General features: G+C 41.6%; 1 protein-coding gene across 1 annotated transcript; it reads left to right on the top strand.

The window, feature by feature from the left end:
* The first annotated feature begins 8,707 nt into the window (after nt 1-8,707).
* rdh8a (retinol dehydrogenase 8a) lies at nt 8,708-15,023 on the top strand. Its single transcript, XM_070981769.1, has 6 exons — nt 8,708-9,057; nt 11,449-11,610; nt 12,604-12,783; nt 13,511-13,604; nt 13,703-13,886; nt 14,003-15,023. The coding sequence occupies exons 1-6, from the start codon at nt 8,952-8,954 to the stop codon at nt 14,228-14,230; spliced, it is 954 nt and encodes a 317-aa protein (XP_070837870.1). The 5' UTR covers nt 8,708-8,951; the 3' UTR covers nt 14,231-15,023.
* Nucleotides 15,024-15,627: the final 604 nt, after the last annotated feature.

Below are 15,627 nucleotides of genomic sequence, written 5' to 3'. Positions count from 1 at the left end.
GTTGGAGAAGTTTTGTTGTGGCGGCTCCTCTCAGTTTCGCTCTGTCCCTCTCATTCAATTTCTCCCTCTCACCCTCACTCCCTCCCCCTGCTCTCCACCTCCTCCGCCTCTTCCCTCCCATAGGACGGTGTCTTGAGACGCATGTATGAGCGGTGCGCCTGCAGGAGAGCCCATCATAAATCACGTTTATCACTCGCGATAATTTGTAAGGTTTCATTTTTCAGAAGTGTTCATTACCTTTATAAGTGATGTAGAGCACAGCGGTCTTACCTGGTAAGCTGTCAGTTTCCGGATACTCTAACAAGAGGCAAAGCACCTGAATGAAGGATATTGGATGAAACTGAATTTGAACAAGATGTCTCAGTGAATGAATACTGTGACCATGATGATGATGATGATGATGATGATGATGATGATGATGAAAAAAATTCAGTCATCTCTTTTTTTAATTCTTGTTTTTTGACCTGCTCAGACTTCTCAGAGGTCTGGCTAAATCACTTGGCTGGAGGGTGTATCCATGGTTTGAACTTACACACAGGACAAGATAAATACACCTCGACACGACAACACCCCCGGATAGTTCATGGAGTGAGGTCTTTGCGGAACAGGACAGGTTATTTTCTGTTCTGCAGTGATTGTTCAGGCTGGATCTTGACCACTATGAGGCTGGAGGGGGTTACGTCACCTCAGGTGAGAGATCATGAACCGCTAGTTCAGGGGCAGGCACACCTGGTTAAAAACTGTTATTTAGAAGAAGAACATGTATTGTTGCACACCCCCTCACTTGCAAGTTGAGTGGTTATCCCTCCTCCTATAGCTCCCTAATGAAGACAAAATCCAGCAGTCAATAGAAAGTTCCCATTGACACAAAACAGAAACATCAATGTGTATCCGTGTTGAAAATACATATTTGATTGTTTCTCCATTTTGTATTCAATGCGTTGCACAGAACAACAGGAAGTTGAACATATTCTAATAGGCATACCGCTGGCAGGAGTGAGTAGAAATAATTGGTTGGGACAAGTCACCAACCTCTTAATACTGCTGGGGACATCTGCTCCAATCATCTGCCAAAATCTAAGCATGTACAGTGTCGATTACCTGTGGAGGCTGAATATAGTCCTGCCAGAAGCCTAATTAATTCCAGGAAGACTGTGGTATTCGGTCGAGACATGCTCTGAGATAAGACTTGTGAAGACCTTGTTTAATTGGAAAATTACCAAGATAACATTTCTAAAGTCCAAGCAAGCCTTTGCAAAGTAACAGGGAGCTGAAATCCCTGACAACATTTAGAGAAAATAAACCAAACCAACATTTCTCTATGCAGAAGAGTCTCAAACCACAGACAGATTGAGAAACACACCCATTTAAAAGTCACAAATCTTTCTTTTATCCAACGATGCTGGTTCATATTATATTGAGCCAAATCCAACTAAGCCACAGATTTTTAGACATTAAACATCGCTGACCCACCGGCAGCTATGATGTGAATCCAAAACATGTTTATGTTTCTTCATGGTGAATAAATAATGCTGAAAAGTGAAGTTCAGCAACCCCCCCCCCCCCCCCCTTTTTTTAAATCATTCTTCAAATCTTCAAAATAAGACGTTTGCTGGGAACATGAAAGATAAATGGTACATTTCCTAAGTCTCAAAGGCAAAAATGTGGAAATCCAAACGGGACAGCGAAAAGAACGAATATGGAAAACCATGGGAGTGAGAGATAGAAGGTACTTTGACAGAAACATACAGATGACTGGACAGATTGAGGTTGATCTGGTGGGTAAACAATGGACGTCCTGACCTCCCACCGTCTCCCTTCTCAGTATCAGCTTAGCCAGCCTGAGTCAGGGCCACATTCCTAGCAGCTTTTAGCAGATAGTTACTAAGAGCCCAGTGGCTCGTCTGAGCTCTGGGTGAGAAATATTTCCACAGCATGTGCTATGTAGCCTTGTCCAACTTAGGAACTTGTACAACTTAGAGGTATTGATTCTTTAAAACACAATAAAGCATGCATGGGACACGACACATACATGTAAATGACACAGACATGAGCTGACCGTAATGTGCAGGAAAATTCCTAGTAAAACTGATCCATTTGTGTCACGCCAGGAGTTTGTCAACTTTCATTAACTCAGAGGGTCTCATAAATCAGGCTGATAATGATTAATGTAAAATAAATATATTATCCTTTTTCAAGTTGATGTAAACAAATGTTATTAAAAAAAAGTACTCAACATGGAGAATGAAGTCAGTCCAAGCCGGTGGTCTCTTTCTCCTGATAATCAACCCACAGAAACCACCAGAGCCACTTTGTTTTGCACACACAGCTAACACTTACAAATCATGTGGAAACACCCGGGCACTAAATCATACTCCATATGTGTTTTGACATGTATTTATGGATAAGTGGTTAGAAAAAAGACAGAGCTGAAGCTTGGCATGAGATGACTCTACCTCAGATTATAGCAGGAAAAAAGAGCTTAAGGATATGTTTCTGTTACTTTTTGTATTTCCTCCTATTTTAGTTTCAGCCTCTTGTCATTTTTATTTATTTATCCTTGAGTTCCTGAGAATTACACAAATTACGCTCACAGTGCTGGAGTCTGAAGTTGATCCCAGACATATGTGTAACTGGGAGTATCTCTCTCTCCCTCTGCAGGTCATTCTGTGCGGACTAATCACGGTGGACTTTTCTTATCTCTTGATCACAAACAGGGTGGAAGGTGAAGTGAAATGATATGTCATTGCCATATGTTAAGCCGTGTGAGACATAGCCTTATTAATCCACAAGAGTAGCTGATGAGAGTGTCTGATTAGAGACCCTAAAATGGGCTTGCATTTGGATGTGCCTCCAGTCGTCTCCTTGTGTTGAAGAACATGCTAGAACAGGACAACCGGCCAACTGTCAGGAAAAATATGCATGTGAAGTTTCAGAAGAAAGAGACGACTGACTCTTTCAGCTTGCCAAAAACTGATTTATGTATTTTTAAAGGGAAAAATCCCTTTTTTCCATGCAGCCATTATGAAGTAACCACCTAAAATCAAATGTCAGATCTTACACCACTGCTTCCTAATGTGCTTGTGAGGAGATTTAGTGGTGTATTATGTGACAAACATTATTGTCATTACTCTCTGTCATTGTGATATAATGAGGATTAAAAGATGAGTTGCGTGTCGAAGTTTGTGGTTTGTGTGTGTGTGTGTGTGTGTGGTAGAGCCTGACAGCTAATCCACATCCATCCCATTTATAGCTGAATTATGAATGAGCCTTAGATAAGAAGTGATTCTAAGAAACAGCCGCAACACGTGTCGCATGGGAGAAAAGCTGTGGTCTCCATGCCGAGAAAAAACACAGCCTTTCATGCAGGATGTGTGTGTGTGTGTGTGTGTGTGTGTGTGTGTGTGTGTGTGTGTGTGTGTGTGTGTGTGTGTGTGTGTGTGTGTGTGTGTGATGGCGGGGAGATGATCGTGCCACCCACTGATGATAGTATCTCAACATATTAGGCGGCGCATGCTCTTACATAAGAGCTTTCACCAAACCCCATTCTGTGACATAAATCTATCTGCAACAGGTATTCAGTGGTTGCCTGCATGCGGTACAAAAGAGCGACCGCATCAGACAGGGTAAGATTGATTGCTTGGTATTTCATCACCACCGCACTCACCTTACAAATTATGGTATTCAAAATTTTGTGCTGTATAGTTGTTGAAAGGAGCACGATCAGTATCAGAAGCTGAGCAGGGATTGGATACAGAGTCAGTTGCAAAACCCTGCTATAATTACGTTGCCAAACCAGGGATGTGACCACGAGAAAGAGTGTGGAAATTTTCCCTTTTGCCCTGGGCCAGTCAGGGGAACTGCCAGTCTGGTGATAATTATAATATTTAGAGATGACGGGAGACTAAGCTAATTAACATCTAAGGACCATGTCTGTTAAATGAACTGCTCAAACAAATAGGCTAAATAAACTGAAGCAGCAGCCACACTCAAGCTTACCCTGCTGTGTACCCTCCTCTTCACTGTTAGGTTACAGCACAAAACACCTTGATTGACGACCGTTAGGTTGATAACTGGCATTTGCAGGGACAGTTAAAGTAAATCCCAACACTGATGCTAAATAAGATTCACGCCAGCATTTCTTTGAACTTGTCTTACGCATGAAAGACATTTAAATTTCGGTTCTAGATCCCGAGGAATAAGAAAGCCATTTTATTCATGATATAAAATGTGCTTTACTCTCACAGCAGATAAAGGGAATACAAAAGGACTTTTTCAGGAGGGTTCTTCAACATGGTGCCACAGCGGCTAAGTGGACAGCCCCCCCGGGAATCCATCTGTGTACGTAGCTACTTTGTTTGCCTAAGATCAGATGTAACTGACACCATGCTGTTGTTTCTCTTTGCTTTTTGTTTTTTCTGAACCTTTGAATAACATATAAGTTCTTTAGGTTTCAGGCTGTTTACCATGAACATGTGGTGTGCCACAAAAATAGTCACCCTCATATTTAAATGAACTATTATGAACCTTTTTGAGTCCAATCTAAATTTCACTGCTTGAATAATGTTTTTCAATATGCATGAGAACATATGAATGATGTATCATGATAAATTGTCTCTGAGTGTTTCTAAGAAAGTCATCAGCCGATGCTCAGAAATGCCACATTATGATCTTCAGCGTGCTGTTGCTCTGAAAGCACTCTGTTGAGTGTTCACTGTTTGTGGTCTGCAGCTGCAGCAACACTTTTAACTCTCCTCTTTTGGTGCCGCTAGTGGCCTACTCTTTCTGCATCTTCTCTCAGTCATCTGTGTTCTCTGTCTGCCTCAGAACCCCGAAAACACTTTCCCAGCTCACTCCGTTCTAAGTCTTTGCACCCATTCTTTCTCTGTTTTCAAGTCTCCCTCCCGCCTGCCGACCCCCAGCTACACTTTCCCTTCGTCTCTTTTATTCTCATGAAGTTTGCATTCCACACCTCCTCTGCAGACTGCACACAAAAGACCAGAAAGCGCCACTCCTGACCTGTGGCAAACATTCCAGTCCTCCAGGCCCTTTCACACAACCAAAGTCCCCTATCCTTCCAGTAGCATCAGCCAGAGTTTCTCTCTCATGTCCAACGCTACTGCAACAGAGACACCGCGACAGGAGGGCCAAAACAAGGGACAGTCAGTCTGATGCACTTGCTGTATGATGAGAAATATTTGTAGAACTTATTTATAAAAATGTGAATAATAGAAAATTAACAAAATATGAAATTGCAGACATTAATGTGTCATAAAAGTAGTTAGATGTGCAGTGTACATTTTGATCTACACCTAACTGCACAATCCATCTTTAATTATCATGAGTGAAAACTGACTTTATAAAGTCAGTTGGAGACGCAGTGAAAGCTCCAGGAGCATCTGCTCATGTATACTTATATTCACTACACAGGAAATTGACTATTAAGCTGTAAAAGTAGGTTTAGAGGGGATGGGGGTGTCATTTTGTTCAACGGTTAAGAGGTTACAGATGATTTGTGCACAGAGCACAGTAGACAGTATGCTCAGAGGTGTCGGAGGGAAGAGGTGAACACTCTCAGGGAGGATGTTGAAAAACGGATTGCTACAAGGAGGGTTACAAACTATGGGTGCAGCGGTCCAATGGAGAAAGTCAGAAGGTAAAATCTGAGGTGGAAAAGGGAGGATGGTTTACAACAAGACATTAAAAGCAGAGAAAGCGTGTGGCATGGGAAAGCGTGTAGGGGCTTGTATTATCCCCCCCCCCCACCTTTGTCTCTCTTTTCACACTCCTTCTGTGTCTCAGTCTTCTGGAATTCCACAGCAATAGCTTGGAGGGTGGTAGACATCAATGACTGTCCAGCAACCCTCCTCATCTCCATCCACACCTGTCCACTTTCTCCGGAGGCACAAGGGAAAACATGAATGGCCCTCGCCTCGCTCCACCAGCTTACTCCAGCCCTTTTAACACCGTATCCACTGGTGGAGTGGCCATCTGGATTATAACAGCTTGTACCACAATTGGGTTGATGAAAATCAAATAAAATGCTGTGTATCATGGACTCCTTACTCTTAATAATAATAAGATTTATTTGTATAGCACCTGTCACACAATAATTGCATCTCAAAGTGCTTTACTACAAAGAAATCACATGCAGCAAGTCATTCACTTGAAAAAAGGACATAGAATGGACATAAAACAATGAGAACGAAACCCACTTGATAATAATAATGAGGACAAAAATAGAAGCATCAGAGGTCTCCAAACTTGTTCCTTTAACACAACAGCAGTCCACAGTTTGAGACTTAATAGGCAAGATCTCAGAACTTGTTTCACCTTGTATGTTGACAATCTTAGCTTTAAAGGTCAACTGAGTTTTATGACTGACAATCTATACTATATTGCATTGTGTCATAATATAAATCTACAAGTCAAATAAATTAAATTAGAGCTGATTTCAAGTTAATGATTTGGCAGCAGAAGAGCCAAAGGGTGTTGGTGGGCTGGTCTGGGTCAAAGGTACGTGGTCATTTTTCATTCTCTGTCCGTCGCTGACCATGACATCTGCTCAGACCACCACCTTTTGATCTGCCATAAAAATGCAAAATGTCACATGCATTCGTGGATTTTGCACTCGCATCACAAGCTGAAAGACAATCTCTTTCGCATGGCTATTTGGGGCTGCTTATGTGTTGGTGATATATTCTGCCTTTACACTCAGTTGTAGGTTACTCTAAGACTGTCAGCCACATACCTAAAATCTGAAATGTAGTCAAATATAAATATATAAACTGAAATGTCACTGCAGTGCGTGTTGTTTTGCACATTGTCAGCTCAGATTTAAAGCTGCTTTATCTGACAATGCAAATTATACTTTTATTATCTCATTGTAAACTTCTGCTTTCCAGTGAGAGAAATGGGTCATAGCTTAGGGATGTTCTAAATAAGCAAACGTCAGTTTTGTGAGACAGAAAGAGGAAATTGGGCCTGAAATCTATGTAAGCTGACAGTCTGCTCTGTGTTGTCAGCATAATAGACAGTTTATCGCAAGTAGTGATGTCGGAAAAAAAGTTTTTTTTTTTTTTTTAAGATATTCACTCATGACGAGTTATATACGTATCACATGCTTGACGTTGGTTTTCTCAAAGTAAAGCTAAACCTGTCTTCACACCATCAGCCTGCTGGTTACTGGCTGAGCCTTGATGGATCAAGTCATTGTTAAAATCCTGTGGTCTTCCCGGTGGGAGAATCTCTTCTCTCAAAGTTAGGATCGAATGAAGCTGGTCTTGACAATGGAGGCCTGCAACCTCTGTTTACCCTCAGAAGAGACAAACTGGCTAGAAAACTCAGGAACCCGTCTCTGTCCACTCCCACTGTTCCCTGGAGAGAGAGAGAGAGTGAGTGGGTGTCCTCCTCTTTCACCTACTCTCTTGTCTTGTCCTTAAAGTGACCTTGATGCTTCACACTTTGTTAACGTGTTAAAACGAGAAAGGGGTTAAAGGGGTTAACCAAGGGGGAGGATTAAAACAGGGGGGGCCCATATTCATCTTTGTGTGCTTGCAATGTCTTTAAAAGGGCAGAAATGTTGATGATAAAAGTCTGAGTTGCAAACAAAAGGCACCAGAGGCGTGAAGGAAAAGCATAGTAACCCCAGTCACTCCAGAGTGTTCTTTGGATCGTCCACTCATCCTCTGCTTGGGTTATGAGTTTTCTACCATACCTTTTACAGTTTGCATGTGGTTGCATCACATTTAGCAACAAGTCCAAACACAGCAGACTCTGACCATGTACTTTGACCTTTCATCAGAGAAAAAGAAGAATGATTTGAGATCTTATCAGATACACTTTGACCTCTTACAATATCCATCAAGAAGAAGGTCCACTATCCCTCTAACTTGACAAACCAAACTGATAACCAAACTCAGACCATTCTTCTCCAATCGTTACACTGAATTCATGTTTGGAATACAGTGGTACAATTAGCATTGTTTATTTGATGAGGGATGATGCGTTCAGTCCGTTCAGTAAGCTTGAGTGCTTCTGAAGAGTGCTACACCTTTCTTCACCACCAGATGGCAGTACAATGCAGCGCATTACATTAAGGAATAGCTTTAAAAAAGTAAAGTGAGCATGGGAAGACCAGTTTTACAAATGAATCAACTACAGCCGAAAACCAAGGCCTTGATTTGCTGTTTATAATAAGAATAAAAATAATAATAATTATCATAATAATAATCGTATAATAGTAATTATATATGTGTGTGTGTGTGTGTGTGTGTGTGTGTGTGTGTGTGTGTGTGTGTGTGTGTGTGTGTGTGTGTGTGTATTAGTCTAAATATACATATATACATACTAAATATGTTCTAGCTAAAATTTGTGTTAATATTGAATTAACTAATTCCCTTACATCTAATTGAATTTAAAAGATTAAATACTAGTTCTGAAAAAGTATAAGTATTGAAAAGGTATTCATTACCATAAAGTATATCGTGGTAAAACTATTAAGACCAAGTAGGAATATTGTAATAAAGTAGTGAATGAAACCAAACCATTAGGTATGAACACAACATTGTGTAAATTCTGCAGTTACTTGTTGTTGGGGTCACCAGCTCAAAAATCAAATAAGCACTGCCCCCTCTACAACACGCACGTGCGCGCGCACAGCCACGCACATTTTAAAGGATTTAACTTCATTTTCAGGGCAGGCGGCACTCGTTAAGTTGAATATCTTGCCTGCAAGGGGTGTTTGCGATGCCACGGCTTTTTTTTTTTTTTTTTTTTTTTTTTTGGTTACTGATTTTATTGAACATGTGACTGCATTAGACGCTCACATGGTTGCGGTGGCTGCATGATCCGCTTTAGTTCTTTAAAGTCCGGTGATCGGTAGCTCCCTCGGCAGCGACCATCCGGAGCAGAGGACCGCTGAAAAACACAGCGCCTACCCGGGACAAATCATGGCGAACAGCGGGCAGAAAGTTGTGCTGATCACCGGCTGCTCCTCCGGCATCGGGTTACGAATCGCCGTCACGTTGGCCAAAGATGAAAAGAAGCGTTACCATGGTAAATGCGCTTTCTTCTACATTGTTTCTTTGATCGGACCTATTAGTAGCAAGCCTATAATAGTGTGGTTCGCTCGAAAGCCTATTCCGTGTTTACTTTCCCCTTCGAAGCTCTGCTACTGCACCAAGCCTCCTTTACGCACAAAGTTCGGTTGAGTTTCATGCGCAACTCTCCCGTCTTAACGCAAATAAGTGACTTAGTGTAGTGTCCATTGAAATAGCTAACCCTGGTGATATCGGATCCATATCCTTTTGTAAGGGCTGGGATTCGGTCGCCCTTTGGTTCAAGTATTATCATCTGAAAGCGCAGTTTCCAGGGTAGGGCTCTGCAAGGATGCCGCTTGCCAGGCGGAATCATAAAAGGAGTCTTGTCAGTTCTCTTTCAAGTGACTTCTCCAGCACAAAGCCCCCTTTTATCGCAGTGAATTGTAGACCGCCTGCTCCGGTTTAGTGCCGTGTCTAATGTGCCTATAGTCCCCTCACTGGAGCGAGTGTTGAAAGGGGGACAAAGTTTGAGACCTGTACAAGCGAGGGTTCACTCTGAAGCAAGGGCCTTGTTTGAAGTCTTCATTGGTGCACAGTGGAGTTAGGGTGTCCCACTTTGACATTGTTGGTCTGTGCGTCTCCTGTCCTGCTTCCCAGCCGTAATTAATATCATTGTAAGAACTGGGAATCCAAAACATTGTCATGGACCCTCAGACAGAATTACATTAGACCACCTTTCCACCCCCACCCCGTTGTAAGAGTTTGTCTTCAAGGCCCCCTGTGATGTTAGATGTGACTTAATGCAGAACTACATAATTGGCTGTAAGCCAAGAGTCAGTGAAGTAACAGTGAAACCAGGGACTTCAGTAGTTGTCATATACATTATCTAATTAAACTCATTTTAGACAAATTAAGCCATCACTGCTTTTAGGAACCACTGTGCAAGACTTAGTCTTTTTTTTTTTTTTTTTACATATACATATATACATCTTTAGGGACCATCAGGATCTGATGGGATTTACTACCACAAAATAAATGAGGAAAACAAAAGTGATTTACTGCTCCCATAACACTGGTTTGAGCAGATTTTTTTTCACTTTGTGACCTGCTTTCAATAAGGCCACCTCTCAGCGATAAAGCTGATCTGCTCTTTTCACATGGTCTTGAGGAAATCCAGCAGAGATTAAATATTGCATTTTGCATAAAGAAGTAATTAGTTGCAGTAACATGCACCAAACTCAGAGAAACCCCAAAAAGACCTCTGTGTCTGCAATGCAATGTGGTTCATTCAAGAATGTTTAAGCAGCCCAAGAGTAATTCCTGCAGGAGCCAGAAGAACAATGGATCTCTTGTTCACTTCTCTACCAATACTTAAATCTCTCTGTTGCTTCATGGATTCACAGATCTCAGATCATAAGATTAGGTTTAATTCGACGTCATGAATGCATAGTGTGTCCTTGGCCACTACAAGTTACATGACACAGGCCTTAGTTTAATTGGTACACATCATGACAGGTTAGCTCAGTAACATTTCATGGCAATGCAAAACCTCTACAGCATAGCAACCCCCCTTTTAATCTTGTTGATCTAACCCTGTCTCTGTTCAGACAAGAATCAGGTGAAAGTTGGCCTTTATCTGTCAAGGACAACAGGTTGATTCAGATGAACGTGTGAATAAGAGGTTGTTTACTCTCACTGATTGCCATTGTGCAACAGCACTGTCTTCCTTTCCCTGCTAGATAACATCAGTCAGCACAGTGTTAGCGCAACACACAACATGGAAGAATCCATGAAAGCCAGGTCAGCACTGTTAGCTGCTGTCACTGGTCATGATAGATTCCTGTGCTGCATGTAGGTTAATGTTGCTCAGCGTGTAAAGTTCAGAGGAAATCAATTCTGTGTCCTGTAAACTGACAGACATGCCCATTGCAGGGAACTCTGACCCACACATCTGACTCTGTCACAACAGTGTGTGTGTGTGTGTGTGTGTGTGTGTGTGTGTGTGTGTGTGTGTGTGTGTGTGTGTGTGTGTGTGTGTGTGTGTGTGTGTGTGCGTGCATGTGCGCGCTCTTGCTTGTGTGTCTTAAGGAAGTCATTTCCTGGTGGCCCCACCGATAGGAGTTTCTCAGCCCTGTCTGTTGCTTTATCAGTGTGACAATGGCTCCAAAGTGTTTCCTTCTACCTACAGAACACAGTTATTCAGGATTTTCAAACTAATTCTGCATCAAATAATGAATAAAGACAGTGTGGAATTGAACAGAAGTGTTAAAAAATTGACTCAAATATCCTGATGATTTGAAGCGCTCCACACACTCCTCAGGATTTCTTTGCTGTTCCAAGTTGTGTTACTGTACAAATCTAAAGAACCCTAAAGACTAAAATTTTCCACTTCTCTGTCTCTCCCCAGTCATAGCCACCATGCGGGACCTGAAGAAAAAGGACAAGCTAGTGGAGGCAGCAGGAGATGCTTATGGCAAGACCTTGATGTTGCTTCCACTGGATGTGTGCAGTGACGAGTCCGTCAAGCAGTGCATCAACAATGTTAAGGACCGCCATATTGATATCCTGAGTGAGTGGGACACAGCTAATACTGTGGTTTGTCCCCTGTATGTAGATAAACATGTGCTATAAGTGTCTTTGTTTCTTGTGCTATATATTTTAGAACAGCTGATAAATTGTGTGAGAGACAGTAGCAGTGAAAATGTAAAAGACTTGTCAAATGAAGACGCAAAAATCACAGTACAGTGCTATTAATGAATGCTAATACAACTTTAGGACAGACTTTCTAAATATGCATAACTGAATATTACACTCTCGTAACACTGTCCTTCGTGGTTTTGCAGTTGACATTAAGAGTAGGTGGGGGGAGGAGGTTGGGAGAGTCTTGAAATTCCAGTGGGCAGATAGATTCTGTGCCAAAACACAGAGGACCACCATACTGATTTCCAGTGTGTATGAAATATCGCTGAAACCAAGTCTGGAGCTCTATCTGCCCAGGGCAGGTCTTTCTCTGAAGGGGGGTGGGGGGGGGGGGGTCCTTCCACCTGAAACGAAGCTGAAGCTGTTAAATCTCAGAAATCTTAGCACATCAAAACAGTTCATTGAGTGCATGGTACTGACCTGTCACCCAGTCATTTCATGGTCATATTGCGCAACGGGGTCACTGAATTGTATGTTGCAAGATTAATGGCTCTTGAATAGGTAGCTTTTTCTTTAAACCTTTAGTCTGGATAAAAGGTCCTATTTATAAACCTGCCTCCATTTTACTCTAAATCCAACATTATATTCCCCTTCACCTAATTACTCAAGACCCAGCGGCCCTCCAACATGGCCTGGTATTACATCACACCTTTGTGCTGCTGTCACATACTGACATCTGGTGGCAGTATGAAGTAATGCTATGTGTGATCTATCAAAAAGGGATCTATTCCTGTAGGAAGGCGAGAGAACAGTGTAAACGCTGCAGATATCACTTCATGTTAAGTCAACAGTATCTTCTGGTAATTGTAGTGTTGGAGCTGCCAGCAGTCTGTCATCTCTGAGTCTGTGTGTTTCCTGTCAGTCAACAATGCAGGTGTGGGCTTGCTGGGACCTGTGGAAAGTATCAGCATCGAGGAGATGAAAAGAGTATTTGAGACCAACTTCTTTGGAGTTGTTCGCATGATCAAAGAAGTGATGCCAGACATGAAGAAGAGGCGTTCAGGACACATCGTGGTCATGAGCAGTGTCATGGGTCTTCAGGGTAAGATGCTTACACTGCACTCAGATATTGTAAATCAGTTTAGCAAACTGTAGCATCACGTTTTCAGATACAAATGACTAAAAAAACTACATTTCTTCAAGTTACAACATATGGTGACTGTCCAAGGTTCATACTGGGCTGTAAAAGATTCAGTTTGTTCTTTTAGGATCTATTAAATTAATGATACTGTTATGCAAGAGAATTTCAGTGTCTCTTAACAAACTTGAAAAGATTATAATTGAATTGTTGAAATAGTATAAGCAGCACATCTGCAAAGAAGAATTTTAATTAAAACAAAACAAACCCTCCATTCTGGGATCAGTTCTGTGTGTTTAAACTCTAATGCTGCTGATTATTACAGCATAAACACATGCAGTGTTCAGGTTCAGTCTCCTCATCATGCTATAATGGTGTGCTGTTTTGAGTCAAATAACAAGCAGTTGCGAGGAATTTTTAGTGTTTGCTTTAACTTGCTCTGGTAAACCCCACCCATGTGGCACTTCAAACAAAGTTAAAGAGAATCCAAAGTTATCAGTCACGTGGAAGTTAGATAAACAGGCTTACATATTCTGTCTGAAGTTTGTATTGTCCCATATAATATGTGTCTCCATGCTTGATTCAAGTGGCTTTATGTGTATATGATAATTGACTCATGTCTGCTGTTAATTGAGTATTGTGGAATTCGATAATACAAAGCGTTGATTATCTCTCTGTTTTGTTGGTTTAGGAGTGGTGTTCAACGATGTTTACACTGCCTCTAAGTTTGCCATGGAAGGTTTCTGTGAGAGTATGGCCGTGCAGCTGATGAAGTTCAATATCCGGTAGATTATACTCTTTCCTCTATTCTTCCTTCACATCTGTCTTTACTTTGTACTGTACTTGCTCCCTCATGGGCCTTTCTGCATCTGACTCCTCACAGGTTGTCCATGATTGAGCCTGGCCCTGTGCACACCGAGTTCGAGACGAAGATGATGGAGGATGTGGCCAAGATGGAGTATCCAGGAGTAGATGCCGACACAGTTCGTTATTTTAAAGATGTTTACCTGCCATCATCCATAGATATATTTGAAGCCATGGGCCAGATGCCAGAGGACATAGCCAAAGTAAGGGTTTATACCAAATCTGTGCCAGGATTCAAGAATCAATGTGTCTCTGATCACTAACTGGTACAAAAACTCAACCAGCACTCAAAACTTTCTTTTGCTTCTTCTCTCTCCAGTGCATTCAAAAGGTTATTGAGTCGAGCAGCCCTCGCTTCAGGAATCTGACCAACAGCCTCTACACACCCATTGTGGCCTTAAAGTATGCAGATGAGACTGGCGGCCTGTCTGTCAACACTTTCTACAACCTGCTCTTTAATTTCGGCCCTCTCATGCACATCACCATGAGCATCCTCAAGTGCCTGACGTGCAGCTGCCTGCGCAGACGCACCATCTCACCTAACTGAAGGGGGTGTCAATTCCTGCCCTTTGTCCTTACCTTCCCACTTTGTTGATCCCACCCAGTGCCTACTGCCTTTTCCTGAGCTTTTGGGCAAAGCAGGTAGAGTAGAGCCAGTCACTCTGGAGAGTGGAGGCGCCTTTTAGTTCAAAGACACTACCGTGATAAGCTTTGCCTGACAACATGCACAGTTGCACAAGTTTGTCATAGAGATGTATGCAGGATGACCTCATGTACTCACACATATACATACAGATGCATACATACACAAAAACACAGAAATACATGCAACACACACACAATGGATTGTACATACATGTAATAAAGCGAAGGCCATGCCTTAGTTATTGCTTTATGGGAGGAACTGAACAGTATGAAGTGGTTTGATGTCTATATCATTTTAAAGAGAACATGAACAGAGACATGAGCCCATGGACAGATAACAAAGCACAAAAATGAACTCAGTTACAGAGAAAAACAATAAGATTATAGAGACATAATAATGCTATAATTTGTTGCATGGATAATTATACACTCAGGCTCACCAGAGTTATAGCATATATGACAGAAACAGAAAGGATATATCTGCTTTTATTGTGTTGTGCCCTTAATTTCATGTTTGCCTTAACATAGTGTTCTCATGGTCATAACTGCTGTCCAATCATATTTTGAATCTTTTAATGAACTGGATGTTATTGTTTTTTAAAGGTTTGTGAAGCGTTGGGTCAGATATGTGTAATCTTGATTTAGAAATAAACAGAATTCTGATTTATCCTTGTTTTTTAAGGATGTCAATGACAAACATGAGCATTTTGGCTAATAGTGTTTATTGGTAGAAATGACTCTGCAGGGTCTTTCTCATTGTCTGTATGACTCCTTGGGTACCAATAGGGGGCAGTGTTTCACTGGTTTTCTCTGACAGCCAACCTGTGGATTTCAGAAGCAGGAGCTGTAGTGTAAAGGAATTTGTCCTCAGTGGCCTGAGATAGACAAGTGTAATATAACAGAATAGGTGCAATCTTTAGATTGTAATTATACATTGTTGCACACACTGGCCATTATGTTTTTATAAGCAAATTTATGTAATTCATTGGATTTGTTACAATATGTTTCAATATTACAATAGCCAATCAGTTCATTACTGATTTTTGAAAGGTTCATTTGGAAACGAAGATATTCCTTAGTGGTAAGCAGCATTGAAAGTGTTCATGTTACAACAGTATCTCAGCTCACAGAGACTTTAAGCTATTGGGATCGTATTCAGGTAAAGACACATGGTGCCTCTCGCAGAGCACGTACTTGTTTTTGCATATGCATATTTGTGAGTGAGCATGTCTGTGCACATACGCACACATTAGCATGTGTTTGCATGCATGCGTGTGTGTGTGTGTGTGTGTGTGTGTG

The sequence above is a fragment of the Chaetodon trifascialis genome, chromosome 15 (genome assembly GCF_039877785.1).
Source record: "Chaetodon trifascialis isolate fChaTrf1 chromosome 15, fChaTrf1.hap1, whole genome shotgun sequence".
In the NCBI taxonomy this organism is placed as follows: Eukaryota; Metazoa; Chordata; class Actinopteri; order Chaetodontiformes; family Chaetodontidae; genus Chaetodon; species Chaetodon trifascialis.
This window is presented reverse-complemented; position numbering and strand designations above follow the sequence as displayed.